Source organism: Idiotropiscis lumnitzeri, chromosome 12 (genome assembly GCF_059441095.1).
Source record: "Idiotropiscis lumnitzeri isolate Australia: NSW breed Sydney's pygmy pipehorse chromosome 12, RoL_Ilum_1.0, whole genome shotgun sequence".
Lineage (NCBI taxonomy): Eukaryota > Metazoa > Chordata > Actinopteri > Syngnathiformes > Syngnathidae > Idiotropiscis > Idiotropiscis lumnitzeri.
Window position 1 is genome coordinate 13,678,534 of NC_142402.1, and position 27,971 is coordinate 13,706,504.

The window sequence follows — 27,971 nt, forward strand, 5'->3', positions numbered from 1 at the left end:
ACTTGTAAAATTCATTGCTTGAAAGGATTGAGGTTGCTACGTTTCTCCAACTCCTGTGTGCACATTTAAGCATGAATGATCCTTTCACAACAAAAATCCCGACCATCACTTATATAACCTGTTCACCTGTGGAATGTTCCAAACGGGTGTTTTTGAAAATTGCTCAACTTGTCAAAATGTTTGTCAGTTTGAACATGAAATAGTTGTTCTTTATATGGATGATTGAATACAGATTGAAAATGATTTGCAAATAATTCTCCTGTTTTTATTTACGTTTTCCACAATGTCCCATTTTATTGGAATTGGGCTTGGTACAAGAAGTGGCCCCGTGACAAAAATAACTTTTATATCAAGCAAATACACAAACAGAATGAAAATTTATTTTAATTGATGAAAACAGGACAGACTTATTTTCCATGTTTTTTTTCTCAATATGTGGGGGAAGAAATACCTCAATAGTTGTTAAAATCCCAAATATAGAGTAGTCATATTTGTAACAGTTTGAAAACCCAAAACAATGGCAATTTAAAACACACTGGCCCTATATGTGTATTGAAAATGTCGTTACGGATTAATGCAACAGAATTGTCGCTATCATCTGTAACTCCAGTTTGGAAGTTATGTTTACTAGAGTGACATTATTAGCGGCAGCTGAAATGCCCATGCAAATGAAATGACAATTGTTGATCAGGATCAGACAAATGTACTGTAGTTATGGATATCTGAATTTGATTTTTGACACGGTCAAACTGAATTACAAATATCTGCAACACATGTTAAAACCTTTTAAACACTTGCCATTTAGGTGAACGCTTAGTTTCTCAATTTTGCCGGATTGTGACATGAATGTTTCTCTCCGCTCCTGTCATGGTTAATGAAAACCGTACTTGCCTTTGGCCCCGTAGTAGAGGGGAATGAGTTTAAGCAGTGGCTCATTTGCATGAGACTGGATCACCCCCGCACAACACCCCTGAGTTTGAGGTTATGTTTAAACCGTTTCGCTGACATAGAATCTTCCCCCAGAATAAATACAGAAAAAGAACACTGGCAAAAAAACTAAACAAAAAAAAACCCATTCCCAGTCGAACGTTAATTGGCACAAACCTAAAATAATTCAAGTGTGTGATCCACACGCTGCTAGTCATGCACCCCTTGTGAGCATCATGGAGCTTTTTATACAAGAGTACAAAAGAATCCTCCGGCTGCGTCCTCATCTGAGACCGCAGCTCCTCTCATGCCTCACCGCATTAAGACGAGGCCCAAATCAATGGGGACTCGACACAAGGATGTATCGTTAGAAAACCTTGTCTCGCCGTTTTCACCCCCGCTGACTCCTGATTCTCGGAGAAAGTGGCGGCGAAAGAGAGCGCAACAAAGCATCTCAAGCACGCCGAGGGCCAGTTCTATATGCGTGCTAGCACGCTAAAAGCGCACTTGAGCGAGCCATTGCCATGTCACGTCCTCGTCCGAGAAAAAAAGTCTGCCGCGACGAAGCCGAAGCCGCTCCATCTTCATCGTCCTCTTGTCTGCTTTGACATGGCGGTGTTTTCATGACTTGTAGCGGCATCAATCACACTATTAGCCGCAGACAGTGCTCATTCGTAGGCAGCTGAGGTACGAATAAGCGCTACCATAAAAAGAAATAACTGTAAAATTACAAGTTTAAAAAAAAAAACGCCAGTGAATGTCAAAATCCCTACAAACACGATTAAAGCTCCAAGCAAGTGACAAAGCTCTTCTTCCACTTTTTTTCTCATGGGGAATTCTCGTTTCAATTCGGTGAACGGCGTAGGCCAAAAATAAAACACTTTTCCAATTTAGCTTTGCCAGTCTTGTCTAGGATAGCATTTTCCAATCGGGGGCTCATTTAAACACCCTCTAAAGTGAATTCAAAAATTTGTTTCCATATTTTAGTCCTATAGACATGCAAAGACAGCGAATTTGCAATTTGCAGATAGATAGCTCTGCCTACACTGCAACAATACATCTTCCCTTTCAGGCATTCCACCATTGTGGCCGCTTTATCCCAAAGAGGTGCGAACCTTTCCGGCAGTTGGTGACAAATGCGCGATCACGTCAAATGTTTGCCAGACGTTTGCCTGTACTTTTCTGAATAATTCTTGGAAAATCTGCATTGTCGACTCATAATAATGAGACGTTATAGTCAGTATTTTAACTTAATTGCCCTAATTGTGATCGAGATCTGTTCAAAATCGGTCGAAAGCGTGGACCTCCTGTATGTTTCCCTCAACGTGCGGCTGATCTTTCACAGTAAACCCTCCCGCTGATTTATGTATTGGAATTTGCAAACTTGCCAAATATCAGCATTGATTTGCCGCCATCTGTTGGCATTTTGCTGCTGAAGTGAGTTGAGGAGCTTCATTTAGATAAAAGTAGGCCTTTATCGTCATTTTATATGGGCAATTGCAGTGGGGGTGTCGATTACTTTTGGTATTCGCGGTCGGGATCGGTCCTCTCCCCTCCCTCCAGATTTGTTGCCATGCTGCTAACGGCTTGTTCTCGTTTAAATTTAATGAGATTCGGGGTAAAATCGACCTGCGCACTGACTTATGATCAAAGTGTATATTGAGTTTGTCGATAGCTATCAGATTGAGGTGGTTTTAAAAGTGGAAAATGCAAATGTAATAAAATGTGCGGACGTTTCTGGCAAGTAAACAGACAAATTTGAGGTTTGAACATGGGCTTAAAAAAGAAATCTCATGACATTTGCTCTCTCGCATCTGTGAAAAGTATCAAGTTTAACTTTTTTTTTTAACTTGCTATCAGTGCCTACACACAGAATGATTGACATTGCTGCAAGCTCTCCCGAGTGCGCATGAGACGATGATGCTCGCGCCTCGTATAACTTCACCTTTGCGGCGTGAAAAAAAAAAAAAAAAAAACGTGGGCTTGTGACTTTGAACGCCTTCCGTGCGCCGCTTTGGCAGCAGCCTTGAAATATTTTCCCCAACAAGCGTCAATCAGGATCAACGTCGTCTCGCGTCGAAGTCTGCTTGCAGTCCCAGTGCGGGTTCGTCATCCAATCACGTTTGGCATCCCTTCGTGACTTCTCCGTTCAAGGTGCGGTTCGTCGACAGAGGGGCGGGGCTCCAGTCGGGCTGATAGAAGTGGATGTCAAACGTCCGTGCCCAGTCGGCAAAGACCCGCTTCTCTGTGATGAAGCGGTGGTGGCTGCCCCGTCGGCCGCGCTCGTGCGATATGTACATGGCGCACTCGTCCGGGCCCCGCGGCTCGTAGTAGTGGTAGGGAACCGACGGGTGCTCGGGATCCCTGCTGCGGAAACACGTCAAACTATGTCTGAGACACCAATTCTGACGGACTTCTAATTGCGCAATGTTAAGCTTGATTGTGTGAGCTATTTAAAAAAAAAAACATTTTGGGGAGGGGGTTGTTTTTGCATTATATTTGCTGTAATATCAGACGGCTGCCAATGCAAGGAGCAACACCATGAATTGGATTGCAGCATTAAATCGTGATGCGTAAACTCTATTTAATTATCTTATTACTCTGTTTTTATAAATCGAGTGCTATTTTTCCTCATGGAAATACACCAGCACAAGCGTTTTTGTTTTTCTGGCGTAAAATCGGAACGGATTAAGAGCATTTCCATTCATTTCAGTGGGGAAAGATGATTTCAAATATGTTTTTTTAGGCGATACGATTCCCTGATATTGCTGGCAGTCCACGATATACAAGTAGAAACGCTTCACAAATAATGTCTGCAATGTTCCGGTGCCGCGGTGGGTGATTATAATTTGTGAGTGCACATACTGTCCTTTGCTCCTTCGAATGCTTGCGGGTGACATGCAATGGTGTTCTTTCCCTCTCATCGTCAATTTCATGGCGTGAAGACAAGAGCAGCTTTACTTTTTTGGCCTTAATCCTTAGTCCTTCATTTTACAAGAGCTAATCCTTTTTCAAGATACCCTCTTCACACTAATCTTGTCACTAATACCTCAGATATTGCTGAAATATTAATGTTGCTCCTTTAGTAGGAACACTGATCTTCGCACATTCTAGATGCTATTATATCTATTATATATGATATAATATTATTAAATTATATTTCGTCCATGAATCTGGACCACTGTCTCACCTGCAGAAGTCGGGCGAGACCATGCCGTACACGTTGATCCTATCGCACAGCTCCAGGGCGATGGTCATCGTGAACCAGCCGGTGCTCAGCCACGAGTTGGATATCCTCCTGCGAGAGAGGGGAAGCGGCTGACGGTTAGATGGATGTAGCGCGTTTGATTTTTGCATGTGATTAAAGTAAAGACTCGTCTCAATCCGGCGCTCGATCGTTCACGCCGCTCCACGGCGTCATTAAAATACGCAGCCAAGTCGCGGCGTATCGAGCGATACAAATGAAGCCCGTCAAATCGGAGAAGCCTTCATCAGGAAGTGGCCTTGCACGCAGTCGTCGCAAGGACAAAGCGTCCAATGACGGATGACCAGATAGACAATTTTGCACTGCTCTTAAATGGGCTGCAATTCTTTGGAGCAAAAAAAAAAAAAAAGAGGAATCTGTTCTCTTTAAATGTAGAAAGTCCTTCAGAGCCTCAAGGGTGCTGGCAGATAAGATGTAAGGTTTGCTGTGGATTTTTAAGGACTTAATATTCATGAAAAAAAAAAAAAAAACTCGATAAATAAAGCTGTTTCCTATTAAAGCCTAAAAATAAAAAAGAAATGTGTCATTGAAGATGAAAATTTGATTTTTCTTACAAAAAATGCTTTTATCGGGTTCATTGAAGACCAAATTGTCTTTGATGTTTATCACATTTAGTTGACTGACGACGCTTAAAACAAAAACAAAACACTTGCATTAGATGTATTGACGACTAAAGTGTCTTTGGGTTCATGAAGAAAATAATTGACAATACTGCCTAAAACAAAATGAAGATTACAGTGTCTTTGATGTTAAGGATGACAAACTAGGTTCCACTCGTTGAAGACAAAACTGTCTCTGTTGTATCTGCATATGAAAACACGACCGCGTTTCACATCACTTGAAACGTGTCTTAATGTTTACGAAAGCAAGTTCCGTGGAATTGTCTTTGATGTTTACAAAGCACACAAGTCGGGTTCATTGAAGACGTAATTGCCCGAAGTTTCCAAAAACATATTCGGTCTGTTTAATACTGAATTGTTTTGGATGTTTTTATAACGACACAAAATTGCTTTCAAAAAAACAGGTTGGTTGAATTCATCAAAGACTAAACGCATAGTTAATCGAAGACTAAATGTTCCTTCCTCACCTTACCATGTTGCATTCATCAAAGACGATAAATTAGATTTGTTTCCAGAATCTTTTGCGTTTAGGTTCATTAATGACTAAACTAAAACATCTGACATGGATTCATTGAAAACTAAATTGTCTTTACGAAAAAGATTGGTAGTTTCATTGACGAATATTGTCGTACCTTGTGAAAAAAAGCAACCCACATTAGATTTATTGAAGTCTAAATTGTGTTTGATGTTTACTAAAACGTAGGCAAGGTTCATTGAATGTCGAATTGTTTTTATTTGTGAAAACACAAAGACACTGTGCACAAAGAAATTTTACATTTGTTGAAGAAGCTAAATTGTTTGTTTTTTTTGATAGATTACGTTCACTGAAGACTAAATTGTGAAAAAAATGTTCATGGACTAAATTGTCTTAAATGATTCTGAAAGCATACGTAAGGTTCTAAATTGTCTTTGTTGACAAAAACACTGAGAATGTTAGATTTGGCGAAGACGCTCACTCGTCTTCACCGTTTCCCAAAACAAACACAAAAGCTTCATTGACGAATAAAGTGTCTTTGATGTTTGCGAAAACAACGCCATGTTAGGTTCACTGAGGACACTAACGTGTCTCTGAAGTCACAAACACTTCTCGCTCTTTGATGTTTTATGAAAACACCCACCTTGTTAGGTTCATTGACAACTAAATTATCTTCCGTGTTTACAAACAGAAAGCTGTCAGCGACTGTCAGTGTCAGCCGCAGTGCCGACGCATTAATGCTTCTTTTTTTTTTTTTTTTTTGCTCAACTTTGATCTTCTCGAGGCGACGTCCTCACTAAAATTCCGCGTCTCCTCATCGTTCCCATGTTTACGGACGTGTCGAAGAATAACACCAAGGCAAATGTCGCCGAGCTGCGAGTGGGCAAACACAAATATTTATCCCTCTATCCCATTATGTTTGCTCGCTACCTTCCCGCCGGAATCCGACAATTTAACGAGCTCTTTGATTTTGTGTTGATTTTTCTGCACGTGTTTGAACTTTGAACAAGCTTTCTATGCGTGTTTTTATGGGAAAATCTACATAAAAACATGATGAATGGGTCTCTCTTAGTTGCAAATCAAACAGAAACCTTTTGACGACCTGCTCTGCCTCCCAAAGGGTAATATTATTGGGGAAGAAAAAAAACCCCCAAGGGCAATGCTCCAGAAGCGCCAAATATTGATCCATTTTAATTAGCGTTGGGTGCAAAATAGCGGTATCTGAGGTTTCATTTTCTGGCAACTTGCAGTGATAATACTCAAGTGTCAAATTTTGATCAATTGAAAATATTGTCATTATTAACTATGACTGGATATTTATTACTTTTTAATATTTAACAGTACAGTATCGATACAATGCCATTTAAACTATGGGTGGCACAAACTATTGTTTTTGCTACACTTTATCAGTTTATTTTTCGGGACAGTATACATATATCATCTCCCTGGTGAGTGCAAATTTGAGATACAAGCGCTCTAGGATGGTTTTCTACTGGAGCACAACATAAAACAAAAAGAATTACATTTTGCGTCTATAAAACAACTCGGCTTTTCAATATGCTAGCTTAATGCTAATGCTAAATAGCATCTGTGTTGTGGTGCTATAATGCTTCAAGTGACAGATTGAACACCATTGGCCCCACCCCAGACAATATAACAGTCCTCACAGTCATATTTTCAATCTTTTGTAAAAGAAAACTAATATTAGTGCCGTACTGATGATCTGAGAGGTTGAGGTAACACAATGAACATTGTATCTGTTTTAGAATGGCCTCAGGTGGCCGAAGGGAGCACGCCAGCGTCACAATGGCCGTTCACTTGATGCTGTGTTGAAAATTATACGGAATATTTAATTATGTCATTACTATATGATTTTATATCTTTCCGAAATCCAGTATATGCATTTTCACCCATGTGTTGTCGGTGAGCTTATGCCTCACCTAATTCAGGGATGGGCAACATCTGCAGGGGGCTACAATTTTTACAATTTTGAATTTGGACAAAAGGCGTGCAAAGTATGTGCTCTTGATATATTTCATTTTTCATAGTAAAATTGTCAATGTATGTATGTCCGCTATTCAACATAACAATGACCACATACTGTGATTTTTTTTTTTCAAAACAAAAAGCTTCTTGCATAGAACTTCCCATTCAAGGAAGGCACAAAACTGCTGAACAGCAAACCAACATGAAGTGAATAAATTATTGAATGCATATTTTTCCACAATCAACTCACTCACAATTTAAATATTTGCCAGAGTATTCCAGATCATCTCCCCCTTCCATAATGAATCCAAATACCAATTGATTTTTTTTTTTTTTTTTAAATTAATCAAGGGGCCACTCACCTACGGGTTCCCAATTGCCCATCCTTAGCTTAATTAATGACTGGGGAACAAAAAAATAGTTTAATTTTGCTTTAAAATTCCACTTAATCAGTCTTTGAACACACACTGAGACATCTGTTCGCTCCTCCGCTGCTCTTATTAAAATGGGTAGCTGTAGAAACACCCCTCACGCTGTGTTAATCACCTTGACTCAAACAGCAGGAAAAAAACTCAAATCAGTAGAATAAATACATACATACAGATGTGCCGGGTTGTTAATTGCACCGTACGTTACCCAGAGAGGCCCCCTGTGGTTATCCAACAGTTTTTTTTTTTTTTTAAAGTAACACAGCATGCGCAACAACAAGTTAAACGCCCCCACTCTTCAAAATCATTCATTCCTGATGTCGCAGCGGTGGTAAAACGGGAAATGAGAACAGCAGACGCTTAATCACGGCAAACGTTTGCTGTGATTCAAGTCGCCAGGGTGGGATAAATGTCCGAGCTCTACGCCGCGACCCCCCCAACCCCCCCCCCCCAAACCCAGACCCCCCCCCACAAAGCAATTTCCCTGCCGACGTCCATCTTAACCGAAGTGGCGTTCAATCTCCTGCGACGCGCCGAACAAAAGCTCAGGCACGGAGGCTGAAACCAATTGAGTTACCTTTTATTCACTGTTAACCCTCAGTTTGCTTTCAAGTCGAAGAAACTTCTTGGCGCAAGCAATTATGCAGAGGATTGTCTCCTTGAACGGGTAAAACAGTCACATGCATTACAACAACAAGGGCACTGTGTAAAATAAATTCCTGCGCCAACTTTTTTTTTTTTCTTTTGCGATGATAAATGGAACTTGGCCAAATTGTAATGGCTTAAAATATGAACCTTCAAGAGCGCTACAGCATCCAGGGAATGCAATTTTCTATGCACCTTGAATTCTTCTAAAATTTGTTTTCAATGTTTACAAAAACAGGTGCAGTGCTTACAAAGTACACAGAAATTTTTGAACTTTTTGAGTCAATACATTTTTCCAAGGATATAAAAATGTTTTTGTCTCATTGAAGAATAACTTGTCCCATTTCCTAAAAGACGTTCATTAAGGTAATTTAAGACTCAGAATTGCCTTTGATATTCACAAAACACTTTCCTGAAGATAAAAATGACCTATAGAGTTTAGTTTCATTGATGACGAAAATGTCCAAACGGTTCCATTCTCGGTTTACGGAAGCCTAAATTGTCTTTGATGGTCCAAAAACGTGGGTATTCCATTTTTTGACGACTAAATAGTCTTTAGTGCTCCTGAGAAATTTGAAAACGCACACTAAATTATGGCTAAGGGCGTTTAAAAATATAACTTTAGTTCTTCCAAAGTGTCTTTGATGTTTCCAAAAACAGGTCAGTTAAGTTTATAGAAATCTAATATGTTTTTTTTGTTTGTTTTTTTTTGTTTGTAAGTTAGGTTCTCCAAAGACGGTTATCTTCAAAAATGTTAATTACTACATGGTCTTTGCCGATTATGAAAACACTGCGTATAAACATTGCGTCTAACAATGTCACTTTGGGAGGCTAGGTTGGCTCTATACTTTCTGACGATTGCATTTCTGTTATGATCTTTGAAGACTAAATCCAGTCAGTGATTTAAAAAAAAACAAAAAAAACCCAGGAAAGTTGATTGAAGACTTTGAAAATTTGCACATTAGCTTGAATCATGTCTTTGATGTTTAATGTAAGACACATTTAGTCCTCGCAAAATTATATGCAAAACCACGTCCAATTTATTGAGGACTAAACCATCTTTGATAAGTTATGTTCGGCGACGACGATAAATTGTCTTTGATGTTTACGAACAAAGTTCTGGATCATCAAAGGCAGTCTGTTGTTCAGTAATCAAAATTATTGGCGCTGTGTCTTGGCCGTTACCTGTCCTTGCCAGTTTCCCTCTTGAAGAGGTCATCAAACTGCAACATCTTCTGCCAGGATATGATGTAGACTTTGAGTGCGGGCAGCACCTGGCTCATGAGCCGCAGGTTGTTGTACACCAGGCCCTTGCCGTCACGCCGCATGTAGCTGCTCGGGCCCCAGAAGATGAAAACGGCATCCTGGCTAGCGTTGAGCACTTGGTTGCGACTCCTCAGCACGCGCTGCATGCTGGAGTGAGCGATGACGCGCAGGGACGTGCGCCGTCCCACGTCGGTCGCGTATTCTCCCGCGGCGGGCGCGTCGTTCATACGGATGACGCACTCGGCCCGGTCGATCTCGTCGCCTCGGCCGCCCCCGATCAGGTGGCCCGAGCTGGTCACCAGGGCGCACGTCTGGCAGTGCATCTTGAGAGGCTGATCAAAGAGAGGGGAAAGGAATTTGTGTTAAAATATAGCAGGCATGGTCATTCAGGGGGGCGGGAGGCAGTATAATATCGTCATGACGACAGAAACGACGAATCGTTGTTTTTCCATAACATGCCTGTGAGTATTGCTATATTATCTGTCTACATGTTTTGTGCTACCTTTTGTGTTCAGATCATCGTTGCTTCTCAAACGGCAACTATTTAACGCTAACAGTTACCGTGTCAATGGCGTTCGGCATCGTTTGACTGGTTAGCCTCATAATGCGGAGGTCGTGGGTTCGATTCCGGCTCCGGCCGTCCAGTGTGGAGTTTGCATGTTTTCCCAGTGCCTGTGTGGGTTTTCTGCGGGTACTACGGTTTCCTCCCACATTCCAAAAACATGCACGGCAGGTTGATTGGACACTCGAAATTGCCTGTAGGTATGAGTATGAGCGTGAATGGTTGTTCGTCTTTGTGTGCCCCACGATTGGTTACCGGTGAATACACAATCACGACGTTTCGCGATTCGGGTATTCAGGATAATGTCAGAAATCTGGTTTCTGAAACATTCAGATCCGTATGCGTTGTAATTGTGTATTTACTGCTTCCATTCACATTTAGCGACCATAAATATGTTACACGGCATCTTTATCCAAAGCCTTCTTATTTTTTTCCCCCACACTTGTAAAGTTTTTGTATCTCGTGGTTGGTTTGTTCAGATGAATGCAAAACAGACAGAGATGCACACACCTGGGGCAACTTTGGTAGAAAGCTTCACGATGCGTTTGATGTTTAAAACGATTTGTTGACAAATGGGGAGCGACGGCGCCTCCTGGGTGTGTGCGGCTTGTCATTGCGAGCTTTGCCGTGCTTTCCAACCCAGGGCCTTCACAAAGGACGCAAGGAAAGGACTCGTACGCCCACACGCGTAGGAAATAGGTCCGTGAAAGGCATTGCAAACATGAAAGTTTGCAGCAAAAACAAAATTAAGCCGAATACCGTCAGATACACACTGATAACACTTGACTTGTGTTGCGCGTGTATTAAAAGACCACACAAATAGAAAACTCATCTTTGATGTTTGCAGGTTCTTAGAAGACTAATTTATTTTCAAAATGAATCAAATTACGTATATTAGATTAACTGAAGATTGAAGATTCTGTTTTTCAGACAACTTGTAAATTTGCTCTCTGCATCTCATCCGTGTTCTGAGCGACGTACATTTGGCCTAATGACGACTAAAATGTCTTTTAGCGTTCCAAAAACTCACCCATGAGAATGATGAAATACTCAATTGGCATGTAGATGTGAAGCAAGCATGATTCTTTGAAAACTTGAAATTGTGTGCTTTCGGTTCATTGAATGCTAAATCGCCTTTGATTACGATAACTTTTTTTACGATAACGTTTTGTCTAATTTTGACAAAAACGTACATTACGTTCATAGAATAAAAAAACGTTAAATTTATTGGAAAACACATTTTTAAAGAACTTCTGACCTCTCATGCTGAAAGTCATTTCACCCTGTCTGGATTTTTGGATTTTTGTTAAACACTTTTAAAAGCCTCCACATCCACTGTGAGTGCATAATTGGTCGCATCGAAGTGGCGCGTACCATTTTAAAAAACCGTGTCTGCAATATTTCAATGTCGCAAAATAACTGGTAATGTAAAATATTTGACACCATTGTAAGCTAGAACCCCTCCAAGTCTGCGTCTGTATCGTTCCATGTTTTATGCATTTTTCTGCGTTTCACAGCGCTGCAAGCCAGTGATATGCAACCCGGAACGCTTTTAACGATGCGGTGAAATATGGCCCCCAGTCGGAGTGACATTTATTTACATGCTGTTCGCCATTACAAACGCAGACGGAGAAGGATCATAGCGGAGTGGTGAATGGTGATCATCTGATTCATGATCGGAGGATAGTGAAGAGATGAAGTCCTGATAAAAGAAAGTCAAAGAAGATCTATGGAAGCGGCGGGAGCCATTTGGTGCTTGATGAAACATGGCGCTAATGAGGTCCTGGCGGTCTTTGCCACCTTAAGGCAACCGCCCTCCCACCTGGCAGCACTTCCACAGCAAATCTTAGCAGCAGCCGAGGTAGGTTGGAAGTTCTATTTGTACCCAGGGGCCCCTAAACGCCTCCCAGACCTCCTCTGCCTTCCGAAGCATCGCCTCGCTGGCCACCAATCGCTCTCTTCGGGGAGGTTATTACCGAGAAACAAGCCTCTCCATCTCACCTGCAGTCATTTGACTTATTCCGGGCGGACCGTCCTGACAACTAGATTTATTTGACTTATTCCAGATGGCATGTCCTAAATCCTGGAGTTTTATGACTTATTCCAGGTGGCGCATCCTTAAAACTGGAGTCATGTGACTTATACCAAGCAGCGCATCCTAACATCTGCGTTGATTTTAATAATTCCAAGCGGAGGGTCCAAGCAGCTGGAGTCTTTTGACATAAAAATGGAGTCACCTGTCATTGCACTTCGAGCGTCCGCACAACTGGAATTATTTGACATATTCCAACCGTGGAACGTCTTAATGACTGAAGTCATGTGACTCATTCCAGGAACATCATCCTAAAACCTGGAGGTTTTTTTGAAATCCTTATTCCAAACAAAGGGTCCTAAGGCCTAAAGTCATGTGACTTATTCCAGGTGTGGAGTCTTAACAAGAGGACATCCAAAAAAAATTGGATTTATTGACTTATTCCAAGTGGCTCCTAACATTCATTTGACTTATTCCAGGTGGCATATCCTAACAACTGGATCATATGATTTATTCCTGATGGACAGTCCTAACAACTGGATTTTTTTTTTAATGAATCTAGACGGCACATATCACCATCTGAAGTCACGTGAGTTATTCCAGCATCGTAATATTTCAGTCACAGATTTTTTTCCAGCATGAAATGCATACCAGCTGGAGTCATGTGTTTTATTCCAAGTGGAGAGTCCCGACACCTGGATTCCTTTGATTTATTCCAGGGAGGGCGTCCTAATAACCGCTATCTCATGACTTATTCCGAGTGAGAAACCTAATAACTGGAGTCATGTGACTTATTCCAAGAGGAGAGGCCTGACAACTGGATTTAATTGACTAGTTCTAAGTAATGAGGCCCAACAGCCGAAGTCATGTGAATTATTCCGGGTTTTGCCTTCCAACACCCGCAGTCTTGTGTCTTATTCCCGCCAAATCATCCTGTGTGGCTGATGCTGAACAAACATTCACTCTTGCTAATAAATCAGCAACGATTCACATTGTTCACGTCTTCAGCTCGCATGAATCATTGATGTGCTTGAAATTGCTCGTTTTCTACTTCCCGAGCGCTGGGAGCACAACAACCTTCACTGTCCCGTTGATTAGGCAGACGTGGTTATGATCGCCGTCGGGCTATTTTGCCTGACTGGAGAAATGCATCGAGTGAGGCATGCAGGCAGGGATAGCGGCCGATGAAATGGTTGCAAAAACATTTCATTTCATTGTTTTTTGATTGCATAGCGCAGCAGCACCGATTTTGCTCGGGATGTCGTTTGGATACTGCAAATGTTCTCTTGTGATGAATGATTATATTTGACAGCCAAATATCAAGAGCTTAGTGACACATGCAAGTGCTAAACGAAAAAAATGTTGTCAGATGCTTTTGGATCTCAACTGCAGAGAATTGTATCACATTGAGGACGCATTGTACAAATATTGCCATTCGACTGTAACATATAATATTACCGTGTAGTTGGAGTTTTTCGTATCATATCTTATTGCATCGTATATAGTGAAATGCCGTATCGAATGGCATCGAATTTCAATTTCAATGATCCCAATTAAAGCAAATTACATTGTATAATATTACAATTGGTCATACAACTCAAACTGCAACGCAAGTCAGTCGGAGAAACTTTATACATGAAGAATTGACTTGCGGCATTTCCTTGCCACGAGTCAGCATTTTGTAATAAGTTTCGTAAATTGTATTGCGTCATAAATGGAGGAACCATATTGTCTTGTGTCCACATTGGAGATAACGGTGTGGGAATTTCAGTTCATCGTGTCACATCGTCTTTGGAGTCAATCGCTATCAGATTCAAGGAACTCAAATAAAATCACATTGCGTCATATTTTAGTTGCCGTTGTGTTGCGATTGGGTGCTACCATATTGGAGTAGCTTTATATTGAGAAGTATATTAATTAGAGTGTCTCATCGTATAATTAGGTGTAGTGACGGCTTGCGTGATGACAGTTCCACGGCCAACATTTGTACAAACAAGGCCACCTTTGAGGTTGTTGATCGTACTGCTGCCTGTCCATGAAGCCGACCTTGTCCCATTTCGACACATGCGACAAGTTACTTTGATGATGCTCGCTTGCTCAAATGTCCAAAAATAACAGCACACAGGCAGACAATGGCTTATCACGTGTCTGTCCCCCTCTGATGCCTCCCGCAGAGTGGCTGGCCTTTCATCTGTCGCTCATTTGATCTTCAAAAAGATACAAACGTGACTCATTGACAGTATTTTTGTATTTATTTATTCTATTTAATATTTCTAGTCTAGTTCTCCTTTTATTTATGCATTTTATTCTGTATTTATTATTTATTTCTATTTTTTAATAATACAATTTGACTAAAAAAAGTAGGCCACAGGATGGAATTAGATTTGAATTAGTTAATTAGTCAGGTTTACATTACCTGGAAGTTTGGCAACACGCATCAGTAAAAATGTTATTTTATTAGCTGTCACAATAAGTCCGTACAATGACCACGATCAATCGAATCATCCATCAGCCATAAATCAAGCATTTCTTTGGTGTCAAAATGTCCTAAAGTGATTCTAATAGCTTAATACATGTTTGTCCTTGTTAAAATATGGTGACGGCTTCATTTGACTTCCAGTTCACGTAAACACGACTAATTAAATTATATTCATTAACTGAAGCATGTGCATCATGAAATATTAAATTTAAACTCAGTCATGTGGCCTGCTTTTAAACTGTGTATTATTTAAGGAATTTATTTCTTTAATATTTTTTTTTTTTAGACCTCAGTTAATGTACGTTAATGTGAGTTGAGGAGCTTCGTTTAAAATAGTTGCCAATATACTGAAGTGAGTCGAAGAGCCTCATTTGGACAAAAGTAGTGCTTTGCCACCAATTTATGGCATATGAATTGTTTCAGAAAAATTCTGAGGGTGTGTCAATTACTCGCGTATTTTCACGGCAGGGTTCGAGCACGACAAGAGGAACGCTCTATATGTTGACGTGACTGTGAGAGACGTCGTCTAATAGGCGTCTAATAATATCGAGTAGGTAATTAAAAAGAAGAAGAAAATGCCTGGGACTCTAGCACACATGATCGGCAGGTTGTTTTTTCCCGATTGGCTTGACGCTCGCCGCTCACAAGGCCGTAGCCGCTCACGCGTTACACAGCCGATAATTGCTCCTTTCCCGACGTCCAGATCCGTCCCTGGAGGACTGCGAGTGGGCCATTACGCCTGATGGATGCCATGCCCCCTCAGAGCAGAGAAATAGCATTCCAGTGTTGTTATTGATTATTTGGTGGGGCGACGAGGAGCAAGATGAGGAAGGGGGCTGGATGTGAGCGAGAGAGCGAAGGCCGGCTCGCGAGCACGCCGGGTGGTGAAGAATTGGCCAATGCTACAAGATGGCAATCATGCCGCGCCGCAGGGCGTCGTCTGGTCCTAGAAAACTGCAATTCTTGCTGTTTCTATGCTCCAAAGCGAGGCAGGGAGTCAGAAAAATCTCATCTGAACCTTACAACTTTTCACCAGCCTTCCGTTGGTTGGGGTAATAACATGATAATAACACAGTAATAACAACGCCCAGAGAATGGCCACTTCTGCTTGTCTGGTGCAATTTTTTGAGGTTTCCATTCTCAAGAGTAAGCAAAAGTGTCAAGATAAGTTAGATCGGGTTCCAAGATACCTCATACAAAGCAGTAAGTGTGAGCCAAAGGCAGCAAGGAGAGGAGAAGCAGCGGCAGCACCAATTACGGTCGACTCAAACGTCAGCTTCTCAAGACCGGCATCAAACGTGCGTTCATTGTGCTACGGGCGATCTCGGCAGAGGTGGGGACCGAGCGAGCTCATTTGGAGCTGCCCGCAGACATTTCGGGCTGTCTGTCCTTAGCGGGAGGCGGGAATTGGCTCGGCTGACGGTTAATGAAGGAGAGGTGCGAAGGAAGGAGGAAGGAAATGTAAAAACGACGTAGCTGCCATCTCGTCCTGGAGACTTTTCGCGTCGCTCGTCATGAAGTCGAAAGATGTGAGATGAGCCCCTCGCTGAGAGTATGACGAGGCCTCTTTGTGTGTGTGTCATCAAAACATGTTAGAAAATAGATTTCATTTGTGTAATCAAAGTGCAACAATTCTTACGCCATTGGGGAGAAAGGCAGGCGTTTATGTAACAAGTCTGATGACGCAAACAGCGAGAACATCGATGAACATGACTTAAAAAGCTTCATCGCAAATCAAAGCGTCGCGCCAAGAAGGCTGACGTGTGGAAATCCAAACCTCAATGCCTTTTCATCTTTTCTTGTGACATTTTACGCCCGTACACAATGGAACATGTAGCATGCAATGCAAATGTGATGTCGTGACTCACTGTTCGCTCCTGGTCGCAAAAATGCTTCTGCAAGTAGCGAAAAGTAAGTGCATTGTACATTCCGGTGAACTCTCGAGCTAATGTCCTGACTAATTAATAAAAAAAAATTCAAATGACCCTAAAACATAAACACACACCATACACCACGACATAATACACACAACTACACAGTATATCAAGCTAAAAAGTCCAACCTGCTAGTTAACGTCCTAACTGCCTGAAGATAAAAAATGTCTGTAAAATGAGAGGTCTGAGCCCGAATATTTTCTGCAAGATGGTAAGTACCTCAAGAGATTACGAGCCGGATGGCTGGAATCCTGTAAAATATTAAGACCTTTCCTGCTGCAACGAGTGTTATAAATGTCCCGAATGTTAGGCAATGTAGACCCAGTAATTTTTTGATTTATTTTTTTTTTTCAGCTGACCTCACTACCCAACTAAGGCGCTTATGATCCTGTGCTGTGATGTTCACAAACCGGATACTTTATATCGTTGACCTGTAGAAATTGAATAAGGTCATAGTGGACATCGCTTGAAACATCTAAAATAAGAAAGCCTCTGTTGTGCTTTTTTTTTTTTGATGATGATAAATGTATACTGTAGCTGACAAGAAACCAGAAATTCGAATGCCCAAAAATTTCAAACTGGATGCGATTTCCACTTGTTAAATTTTGTTTCCCTGAAGTCGATTATTAGCTATTTAGATATATCGACATTTAGAGACAAGTTGTTATGCTGACACCATCTGGACAAGTCTCAAGTCGTTCAAACATGTTGCAGGTGTTTTTTTTTGTTTGTTTGTTTTTTTTGGGTGCCGACCGCAATAATTGTTTTCTTGAAACATTTAGGTACCACACAGCGAGACATTGACAGAATGTCGATACATCCGAGGGAAAGTTGACTGTAGCATGATTTAAGGAGCGGGGGTTCAATAGAAATTAGCCCAGCCGCTTTTCCGAACCGAACAGATTTAAAAACACTGCGCTCTTCAGCATCTGTCACTTGAAGTGTCCCCAGTCAGAGCAAACCGCCGGGGTGGCTCTCCCATCTGTTTAGAACGCTCAAAGAACCTGTTCAGCTCATCTGGGAATTTAGAAATGGTGTTTTGTAAACCCACTTGGCTTTTTTTTTTTATACCCTGTCACAGATTTAAGTACCCTGCCACACCCAAATTTGAACGATTGTTCCTGCTGTCTCTGCTTGTCTATTTTAATAATTGTAGTTTTCTTAAATATATTTTTCTATGTCTATTTGATCTTTTTTTTCCCAATTTTTTTCCATTTTTTTTGTTCGTGTACCTTATGTGTAGACCGCTCACATTAGCAAGTATAGTGCAAGAACATTTCATGCGGTTTATACATTTCTACAAAGTCACTGCATGTTGTTGCTTCTTGTAGTCCGACAGCAGAGGCTTCGTTTCTACCACGACGCGGTCCTCGCTCAGCATGTACCCCAGCCCACCTCGCGGGCACCGGCGCTCTGCCCACAAGGCAGGACAGCGTGCTATTAAATCTTAAAACATTTCGTCAACAAAGCACAATGCAGTGAACTTCCTCCTTGTCTCTCCGGCAACACCCCCCCCCACCCCCCCGGCCTGTGAGTTTCAATTAGCGTACTTTGTTTGGATTCTGGCACAGAGAAAGTGAGCAGACAATGGAGTTGCACCGCGTTGCAACATGCTGTGTTTTTTTTTTTTTTTCCTCCGTCACTATAATTGGCTCCCTTTCAGGCCGACGGCCTCCGGTGCAGAGTCTAACCTCCATGCAGCCGGGAGAAGAGACAGCTTCTACCACACACACACACACACACACACACACAGTAGTTGCTTGGAATACAAAAGACGGGGTGCCGTTCAGCAGGGGTCAAAAGATCTTTGTCTGCTTCCACTGCTATTTTTTGGGGGGGGTTGTTGTTGTTGTTGTTGTTGGGGACCAGATGGATAGTGACCAGGAAGTGTGGGTGCGTGACAGATAGACAGAGACGCACGCTGGTAAATGAAAATGCAAGCAGAGGGTTGGAAGGAAAATGAGAAGCAAGAATTTGTTCTTCTTACTTCTCATTTTCCGTCCCTCCTCAAGGAAGAAAACGTAGTGTGTCAGAGAAGAAGCGCTTGGAAAAGTAGGACGAGGGCAGCTCTGGGGATTCGCCTGGTCCTTTGATGACAGGACCTTACTTTTTTTTATCATCTACCACCTCTCATAGACAAACTAAAAGCTGTCAACTAACAGCCACCACCAATCATCAAAAATGAACAACTAGCATCTACCAACAAGGACGTATCAACTGTCATCTAGTGACGACCATGAATTTGGTCTTCCATTCCGTGTCTATACAGAGAAGCGACTTTGGAAAAAAGCAATTAAGCATCATCTTTAAATGAGGGTTGTGAAAGTCTTTTGGCTCATCTGCATGTCAATTTCCTGTTCCAGTTGACTTTTGCGCGTGGTGTTTGTGACAATTAAAGAGCTGTAACATGTTTTCAGAGATGTTTCTGCAAATCCATTTTGTAGGTTTGGAAAAAAACAGTAATTGTTGAAAACGTGAGAAAAGACAACTATGTCATAGTGAATTGTGGCACGAGAAAAAAGAAAATCTTTTTTACATTTCAATTTTTCCAATTTTTTTGAAAGGCAACACCATATAACACACTTTGGAATCCGATACGAGTCCTGTGCATGTTCGTTCACATTCTCTGACGCAATTGCGACGTCCAGCTAGCTAGCTAGCTATGCCTAGCGCCTTAGCGTCCCTGGATGGCACAATTTATAGAACAGCTCATGTCGTTATTTACGTTCCCAAGTGTTATTATGTATTTTGTGTTACTCAAGCTATAATAATATTTTGTAACGTAACGCATTGTGGGTATGAAGCTAGCAGGAAGTATGTGTGCAAATATCTGTCATGTGGTGTGAGCCAAAGGCTAAATGACGTGTGCCGCCATGTTTAATGAACCGTAAACTTTCCCTGGAGTGTCTCTGGACCTACACGGCGGTGAAGTAGTTGGCAAGGCTGCTATTTGACCTTGCTCGCATGCTAGCTCGTGGTTAGCGTTTGTCGTCCGGGCATGTTAAGCCCCACAACGACTCGACGGGGACTCAATATTCACAATCACCATAGGCTTTTAACGGATATATTTTTGTTGTTCAAATATTTAGGGAAGGGTTGGCATAAGATGTCGTGGCATTTGAAGGCTGACAGTTGAACGGGGTGTGGCGTTGAGAGTAGCGAGAACAGTTCAGTTTCACGATTTTTGTGTCATTTTATATACTGGGGGATTTTTTTTTTGTGATCATTCAAATCTGGGAGGGTTGTGATCAACACTCTTGTGTGTTAAATTTACAGGATAAAGTAATTTACAGGATTTTTATTTTGCTCGAACATTTTGTTTTTTTGCCAGTGCATATATTGTGAAAACATAAAGAGGCAGACTGTTTTTATAGATTGTCCACAGGCATGTGTTGTTTTGGCCTGCTTGTTTGTTTGTTTGTATGCATTCAAATGGACCGTTGACGTGCGAGGTTAACACAAGTGGGTAACTCGTGAGGCAGACGGTCATGAAGTTCACGCGTGCTGATTTGTGTTTGCCACTTCAGGTGAAGCCGTGCCAGCGTCCCGGCCAGCGGCCGTGTATTATTGATACTCGCCTTTCACGTGTGTTGTTATTGCCGTTGCCTAGCAAGAAGCACTAATTGCCCCCGCGGGACACCGCTGCATTGGATTTGTGACCCTTGTCCCCAGAAGTCTTGCGCCAGAATAAGAACGGCCTGTTTGCCCCCGCCGACAACACATTTTGGTGGCTCACAGCTGCCCGCCTGCTGCTGTCCGCATATGCACGCAACACCCGCACACAAATATGATGTGGCGCATTCTTTCTCATCTTTCGAGACGCATTTGTGTCTTGTTGACTGTGTAGAAAGCGCAGAACTATCAATTATCTACCGGCTCCCAGCTATCAGCTGTTGACAACCTATTACAATGCAATTTTTATTTATAGAGCGCATTTCAAAACTGCTGGAGCTTTAACAAAGCGCTTTCCATATGCTGTCATATAAATTAGCAGGTAATTAGAACACAAATGAAAACACATATACAATACCAGAAGAACAGCAGAACAGTGACGGTCTCATGTTGAGTCGAAAGCTAAAGAATAAAAATGTGTCTTTAAACGGGTTTTAAATATGCATAGAGAGGGGGCTTGCTCAACTATCATCAATTTATGCTATCAACTATCACCTGCCACCAATCGCAAACTGACCGCACACCTTGATCTTCCCAATAAAACATCGACTTCCCGCGAGTAAAAATGTCTCTTTCGGAGGGTTGTGGCTTTTGATCAAGGTGACGAGGCTCCCAAACAAACAGTAATTATTTTGCTTCTCATAAATTTGTGCAGCAAATGTGCTATTAAAAATAATTTTTAATTTTTTCATTGGACTTGCTTTTTATTTAGTTCGCCTGCCAAATAATGCATTATATTTATTTCATCACAAAAGAAAAAAAAAAGCTTGTAACCTCCCGAGCAGCTCAACATGACATAATGAGAACTAAAAAAAAAAATGGATGGATGGAATACCATGCAATATGGAAGATGCATTGATATTGTTCGCTTTCACCGTACGCCATCGATACGCCATCGTTGGGTAATCCGCTTTCTGAAGTTAGCCTCGACATTTTAAACCATTAAACGTAAGTACTCGTGCTATCATTTCAATGGGGGATTCTCCGTTAAATTACTTTTTGGGGTGAGACTACGACGAAATCTCCCAAGCGCCATCTACCCGAAGTGCCTCAGTCCACAAAATGAATTGAATCGACTGACAATGGTGAACTCTTTCACTGACCCATTTAATTCTCCCCCACTTTGAAATTTCAGTCATAACCATGAGCGCTCTTCGGGACAGATGGGCTACTTCACACGCAAAAGACCTTTTCTCAAGCTTTGACCTTGTGGGAATTTGAATCTTTTGAGTTTTATGTCTCAAGGATGAGTTCATCTTGGGGGATTACAAAAAATGGCCAAAATGAGCCTAAAATGTCGGCTGCAAATCAAAATGGCAGATTTGCTGTATTTTCAGACATGGCTTCTTAAGACTTTTTTGTGGGTTGACTAATGATTGAAATTGTGCTTAAATTTCGGTGTTTCCAAGCAAATCTGGCTCCAGGATTTCCAGATATTTAGTCAAACTCTGATTTTGTGTGAGTCATTAAACATCACAATTTTCCCGTGCCCATCTAGTTTAGTGTGCGTGGTTCAAATTTGGAACAATTCGATCAGTGGCGTAAATCCATATTTTAAAGACACCAGGAGTGAAAAATGAGCTAAAAATGTCCATTCAAAACCAAAATGGCAGACTTCCTGTGTCTTTTCAGGGATGCCTTCTTGAGACCATTTTGTGGTTGTACTCATGAATTTATTTTATTTTTTCATTGGAAGAGGTTTGACAAACTGCTGACTTTGTGGGGTATAGTTTTGCGTTTTGTGGTTTTTATCAAACTTCACCTCATGATGTCGCCCATCATGTGATTAAAACAGATCGGTAGCAATCAGTCCAAATTCCGAGGTGGAGGTCATCTTGGAAGACCAAAACGACCCTAGAACTGTCGCTTTAAACCAGTGTTTCTCTGTCATTTTCTTTTAGGCAGGTAGAAAATAATTTGCCCCCCCCCCCCTCCACCACCCACTCTTTGCCACAACTATAAATAATAGCATCTTTGTTAGTTGACTACACCGTAGAGTTAAAACTCCCGGCACACAATGGGCAAGATAGCGCGCCACTGCCACCTACTGGAGTGGATGTGCAATTACACTTTTGTAGTTCGCTGGAAAAAAAGCATGTTCCCCAGGGTCACACGCGCCTCCCCTCTATTTGAGAAGCACTGCTTTAAACCAAATTGACGCACTTTCATTTTCATTCATTTCAATTTTGAATTGTCCATTTGTCTAGAATACATTGTTCAAATTTCGGAGCAATCGAACAAAATTCGAAATGGCCCGGAAATGGCAGCTTTAAACCCGAAGTTACACACCTTCTTTATCTCTTCAGGCATGACATCTTGAAACGTCTACTGATGCAAACTTTCGTTTTGCTACGGGAAACTGGCTTATCAAACTTCGCCACCATGCGCCGCCCAGACACACTGACCAAAACTCTCCTCGGCCATTTGCTGGTTTCCGTAGTTCAATTGAATAAGAGCTCTTTGAGCAATTTGTCTTGAAATTGCCACTTCGCCAGACTTTGACACACAAAAGGCCTGGAATTACCATTCTGCTCACTCCCTGACGTTATGGTAAAAATCTATGACTTCACCCGCGATTCCTTAACCGTGGGGTGTGAGATTACTCCCGTCAAGGGAACGCTTATCGAGACGCTCCTGCCATCTTCCTCCGTAATTGCTTCCCGTAGGCCCTGACGCTGGGGGGACGTGCCGCCTTCAAGTTCCAAGAAGATCCGCTGCAAGCGAAACATTTTCGTCCCTTTAATGAGTTCTCGGTGCTAAAGACGGTCCGTCGCTTTGAGTTTGATGTTTTCTAAATGGCAGACGGACAGACGTGCGTACGTAATTGGGGAGATTTTCCCCCCGTCTCGCTCTCCAGCTGGCTGATGGCGCGGCTGTGTCCTCAAAAAGACGGGAGAAGAATGGCTTAGTAAAATATTAAACATCTCGTGCAGCTGCCACCCGAGCGGTGGTGAGAGCGACTCCTCGTCAAGTCTGGCGTCGCAGATGGCGTTGTTCTTCCCTTGGAGTGACAACGTATAAGCGACCGGTAAATTGTCCCAAAATGTCAGCTGTCGTCATTTTTTTTTTTTTTGCCTCCAAACAAGAACGTTGCCCAATTAGTGACAGTTGCCGATTACCTCACTAGCAGTAAAAAAAAAAAATTATGTGTACTCCATGATGCGTCACACAGAACAGGGGGTTCCAAGCTAGGAACATCCGTCCGTTGGGCGGCACCTTGAGATACAAGTTTAATTAATTCCGTAACCATATTCGTCACTCAAATCATCTTGCCTCATAGAAATGAAAGGAAATGCCGTTAATCTGTTCCAGCCTCCCCCAAAACAACCAAATATTTTTGTAATTTCTTTTTTTAAATTAGAAAGCTAGCACTCGACAATGTTCTTCATAAAAACATACAATAATGACATAATTTAAAAGACTTATTCTATAACCGTTTGTGTGTAGCTTTGTATGTTAACGAAGCAATTGTTTGAAGGTTAAAATTACAGCAACGTCAATGGAAATTTCCGTTAGCCCATCTATGGTGTTTTGCATTATGTGTTAGCATCAAGCTAGGGGACTTTGAATCCTGTATGGCTTGGTTTCAACAAAATGTACAATGTTTAATTCTTATTTTTTTTTTTTTACAACTTGAAGCGAGATCGTCTCTTATTTGGAGAACTCCGCGAGCGAGAGTACGTACTTTCAAAGTGAGCCAATAAAATAGTCTGTCATTTCTTGACAGCAAGAGAGTGAGAGAAGGCGCTAAAGAATAGCCTACTTTAAAAAGTCTAGATATGTTTTTAAACGATAGACTGTATATATTTTTGAAAAATATCAAAAGGTCACTCGGCGTTGCGGTTTTCACCGATTTGGGCTTGGAACGTATTCCCCGCAATGCACGCGGGTTCAATTTGCCATTTACAGCCCACCCTCCGTTTTCTATCACCCCACAGTGAAGTGAACATGATTACTCATTTGCCGTCATTGTCGAGCTTTCTTTCCACGCCGGGTGGCAAGACAGGAGAAGAGAGGAATAGTGATTATTTGCTTCACTTTCTTTTCTGTGTCAAGGTCAGTTTAATTTAACGTGATTTTGCTGCCTCTCATTACACGGTTTGATCTCTCCTAGTGGGATACAGGGCTGCTTGCTACCCCCAAAATCTTAATTAAAAAAAATATATATAGATTTGACTTTTTTTTTATATATATATCGACACCCATGTCCCCTCATAATCTTACAAAGAAATACCCCTAAATTGCTTCATTAAAGCTTTAACTGACAACTGAAGTTTTCTCCGATTTTGTCTTCGAGTTCCACAAATCCCAGTAAAGATGCGAGAGTTTCACTCCTTCCAGCTTTTTTCTTGACATGGTGCCAATCATGTCCAATAACACCTCTCAAGCTCGTTTGCATCTCCATCTCCCGCACCCGCCCCCTCGCTCCCTCAACTCTGCATGATTGCGGGATATCAGTCTGGCAGATTCCGGTGTCAAGACAGGCAGCAAAGTACTTCCTGTGAGATTTAACGCTCTATCTCCAGCTTGTCTGCCCTTTTCCATTCGCACGGATCCTTTGCCATGTCCCACTTGTCCCCCTGTCTGCCTTTACTGGGTTATTTGCCTTTTTTTTCTCCTTTCTTTCTCATTCCCAACTTTAATTTTCTTTGCCTTATCAGAGCCAAGCGCTGCAGCACAGCCAGCGCGGAATAAATTATACCTCCTTCTGACCTCAATCACATTTGTTGCATTAAAAGAAAAAAAAGTGCTTGTGAAAAATGCAAATTTACAGAAGATGCACAAATACAATATATATGGAAAATATGTTGCAGGTGTTTTGCGATTCCATTTCGCATGTGACAAAAGACTTGGCTGCTATTTTTTTTTTTTGGAATGACGCAACTGAGTATGCGGATTATCACTCCTAAAACAGAACAGCATGATTTTCCATTAGCATTTTTAAAACGCATAACAAAACATTTGGGTGTCGTTTTTAGGGCTTTTCAATTAATTTCACTTGGGAAAATTGAATAATACCGTAGGCAGTTATTAAAAAAAAATGAGCAGGTGTTTACTGTGCCCGTTGATTTTTAATGTTGATTTTAATCGCAATGCAGACGATCACATCCGGTTATCCACAACCTGCGTTCACGTGGGTTCTAAGCATTGCCCTTCAGCTTCTGTGGATATCGCGTGCCACTCTCATTTTACAGCTCACATTGATTATTTTTGCTCCTGGCAACCGTCAAGATGGCGGCGTAAGTGGCATCGGGTTTCAATTAGAGTCCACGGGATGTAATTGTAGCCTCACAAGTAATGAGTAATGACGGGCGGATGCAGAATTGTGATAAATGATTCTCTTAAGAGCCACTGCGGAGCTGGATAGTTTGCAGCGCCTGAGCAGGCATTTACCTTGTGGTCCACGATGCTGCTGTAGCCCTGGAGAGCCGGCGCGTGAAGCCGGGCCGGACCGAAGGAGGCGGCGGTGCGCAGTGACGGCTGTTCTTGATCTTTGCGCCGCGTTCGCGTGTTGTTGGCGTCCCGAGCGGTGCTGTAGAAGTTGCCGTTGTAGACCAGGAAGAGGCTGGCGCACAGGAGCAGCACGAGTAGCACAGCGACGCCATGGCGCTGGGAAAAGACATCTTAGGTTTTAGTAGGTTGGCGGTGTCTGTCAGGTCTGAATGTATTGCCTCAAAAAAATGGGGTAGATTTTGACAGTTGATGACCTATGCAGATCTGATTAAAAGTCTTGCCAAAAAAAAATCTATTTATCATACGCAATGGGGGCACCATACCCATCTAGTTGATAAAAATGTATCAAAGTTTACAAAATCAAAAACGGTTTTGATGACAAAAACCCATTTATCATCTCCAGCTTGTTGATAGCAATGCTGGATTTCTCCAATTTTACAATATTTTATTGACAAAAAACAATCAATCATTTTATCATACCCATTGCATTAACAAAAACGTCCGGATTAAAAAAAAAAAAAACATTGTTTTCATCATACCCATTTATTTGATTCAAAGAAAAAAAATCTAGGCTTGTCAAATTCATCATGAGCATAAAAACATCCTAATGACAAAAGAAATCTATTTGGCAAACCCATTTACTTGATAAATATCCTTGGGCTTATCAAAATCAGCATGATAAATGTCTTGATGACAAGAATTTATTTACTGTGGGCTTATGAAAATCAGCATGATAAATGCCTTGATGGCAAAAATTAATTTATCAGTTAATTGATTCAAAACTGGGCGGCACGGTGGTTGATTGGTTAGCATGTTTGTCTCACAGCACAGAGGTTGTGGGTTCGAATCGGAACCTTCCTGTGTGGAGTTTGCATGTTGCCGCTGTGCCTGCGAGTTCTCTGGTTTCCTCCCACATTCCAAAAACATGCACGAAAGGTTGATTGAACACTCTAAGTCCCTAGGTATGATTGTGTGACCTGCGATTGGCTGGCAACCACTTCAAGGTGTTCCCATATTAGTTTTCCTTATAATCAATAAAAAAAAGTGAGCGAATTAGTCAAGTGCGCTATCTCTTAAAGTAAATAGACGCCTACGTTTTAACCTTCGGCAGCCCCCATCACAACCAACCAAAAAACTAAACCAAACAAAAAAGGGAGTTGTAGGGGTAATTAATAATCCTAGTTTATGCATTCATAGGAGTTACAGCAGATTCATGGAGCAATTCCACTGCTAACAAACACCAGCACGTAAAAAAGGAAAAAGTTCCTAAATTGAGGAAATCTCTATGAATCTATCACACTCAAGGTGTATTCAGGAGCATATCTGACGGTAGGAATCCACATGATTCAAAGTTGTTTTGCTAGTTTATAAACGCAAAGTATTCCTATATGTGTATAGGTTTTAAAATCGATATTTATTGACTTTATTTTTTAATGCATTTATTTTTGTGCTTTTTCGACACCCCATCTTCTCGTGCGTAAAATAACGGACCCACAACACTTGGGGGGTTGCGATGTATAATGAAAGCTTAGTTGTAGAGCACATCTGTTGGCTGCATTGTTGCGAACATAATCTTTTGATCCGACAGTCAGTGAGCACAGTGAGCTTATGTTGATTTCTTTGGAGCGCACTTCGCTCAACACAGCTGAGATTTGAGCGAGAGCGACATGCCTTTTAAAATGGATTATAAATGAAAAAAGAACATGCAAAACAACCCTTACCAGCGGTGTCTTCATCTTGCGGCACTCTCAGGAGTCAAGCGGGCTCCTTGCGCCCGCAACCGGCACCTCTCATGCTCTGCTCGCGTCCGGAGTCCAGCTCTGCCCAGGCCGGTCTAGGGGAGCGCTCGGGTTCTGCTCCGGCTCCCTCCACGCAGCCCAGACGACAGATGTGCACAATCGGAGCTCCGCTGGGTCCTAAAGCCTGTCGATGTTCATCGACTTCGCATAAGTAAATGTACTTGCACGCGTTACACGAGGGACGTAAAACTGGCTGCTGCGGCCCGCGACCGCACTGCGAGTGGCTTGATTAATTTTATATATTTCCCACATTAAATGGTGGGAAATAAACAGGAAAAATACCCACTATGAAAAAGCATTGAGGAAAAAAATATTTTTCGACTATGCAAATTGCGCATGCTGAAGTGTGAGTATGGGGTCAACTGCAAGCTGTAATATCACCAATCACCACTAGATGGCAGACGTGTCTCAGTTACACTTACACTGG

General features: G+C 41.8%; 1 protein-coding gene across 2 annotated transcripts; it reads right to left on the minus strand.

Moving 5' to 3' along the window:
- Positions 1 to 358: 358 nt before the first annotated feature.
- On the minus strand, positions 359 to 27,632 carry st6galnac5a (ST6 (alpha-N-acetyl-neuraminyl-2,3-beta-galactosyl-1,3)-N-acetylgalactosaminide alpha-2,6-sialyltransferase 5a). 2 transcript variants are annotated; one of them, XM_088311578.1, is made up of 5 exons: positions 27,467 to 27,632; positions 25,686 to 25,901; positions 9,532 to 9,944; positions 4,118 to 4,225; positions 359 to 3,291 (listed from the first exon to the last, which is right to left on the minus strand). In XM_088311578.1, the coding sequence occupies exons 1-5, from the start codon at positions 27,479 to 27,481 to the stop codon at positions 3,045 to 3,047; spliced, it is 999 nt and encodes a 332-aa protein (XP_088167704.1). In that variant the 5' UTR covers positions 27,482 to 27,632; the 3' UTR covers positions 359 to 3,044. The 2 variants fall into 2 exon arrangements, with proteins under 2 accessions (XP_088167704.1, XP_088167703.1); XM_088311577.1 differs by having other exon boundaries at positions 359 to 3,294; positions 27,467 to 27,630.
- Positions 27,633 to 27,971: the final 339 nt, after the last annotated feature.

What these genes read in the sequence shown, in the direction of transcription:
- st6galnac5a (XM_088311577.1), bottom strand. An exon ending in GCAGCATCGTGGACCACAAG is followed by an intron (nt 9,945 to 25,685) that starts GTAAATGCCTGC and finishes CTCTTTGATCAG; the next exon opens with CCTCTCAAGATGCACTGCCA. An exon ending in GTCTCGCCCGACTTCTGCAG is followed by an intron (nt 3,295 to 4,117) that starts GTGAGACAGTGG and finishes GTGTTTCCGCAG; the next exon opens with CAGGGATCCCGAGCACCCGT.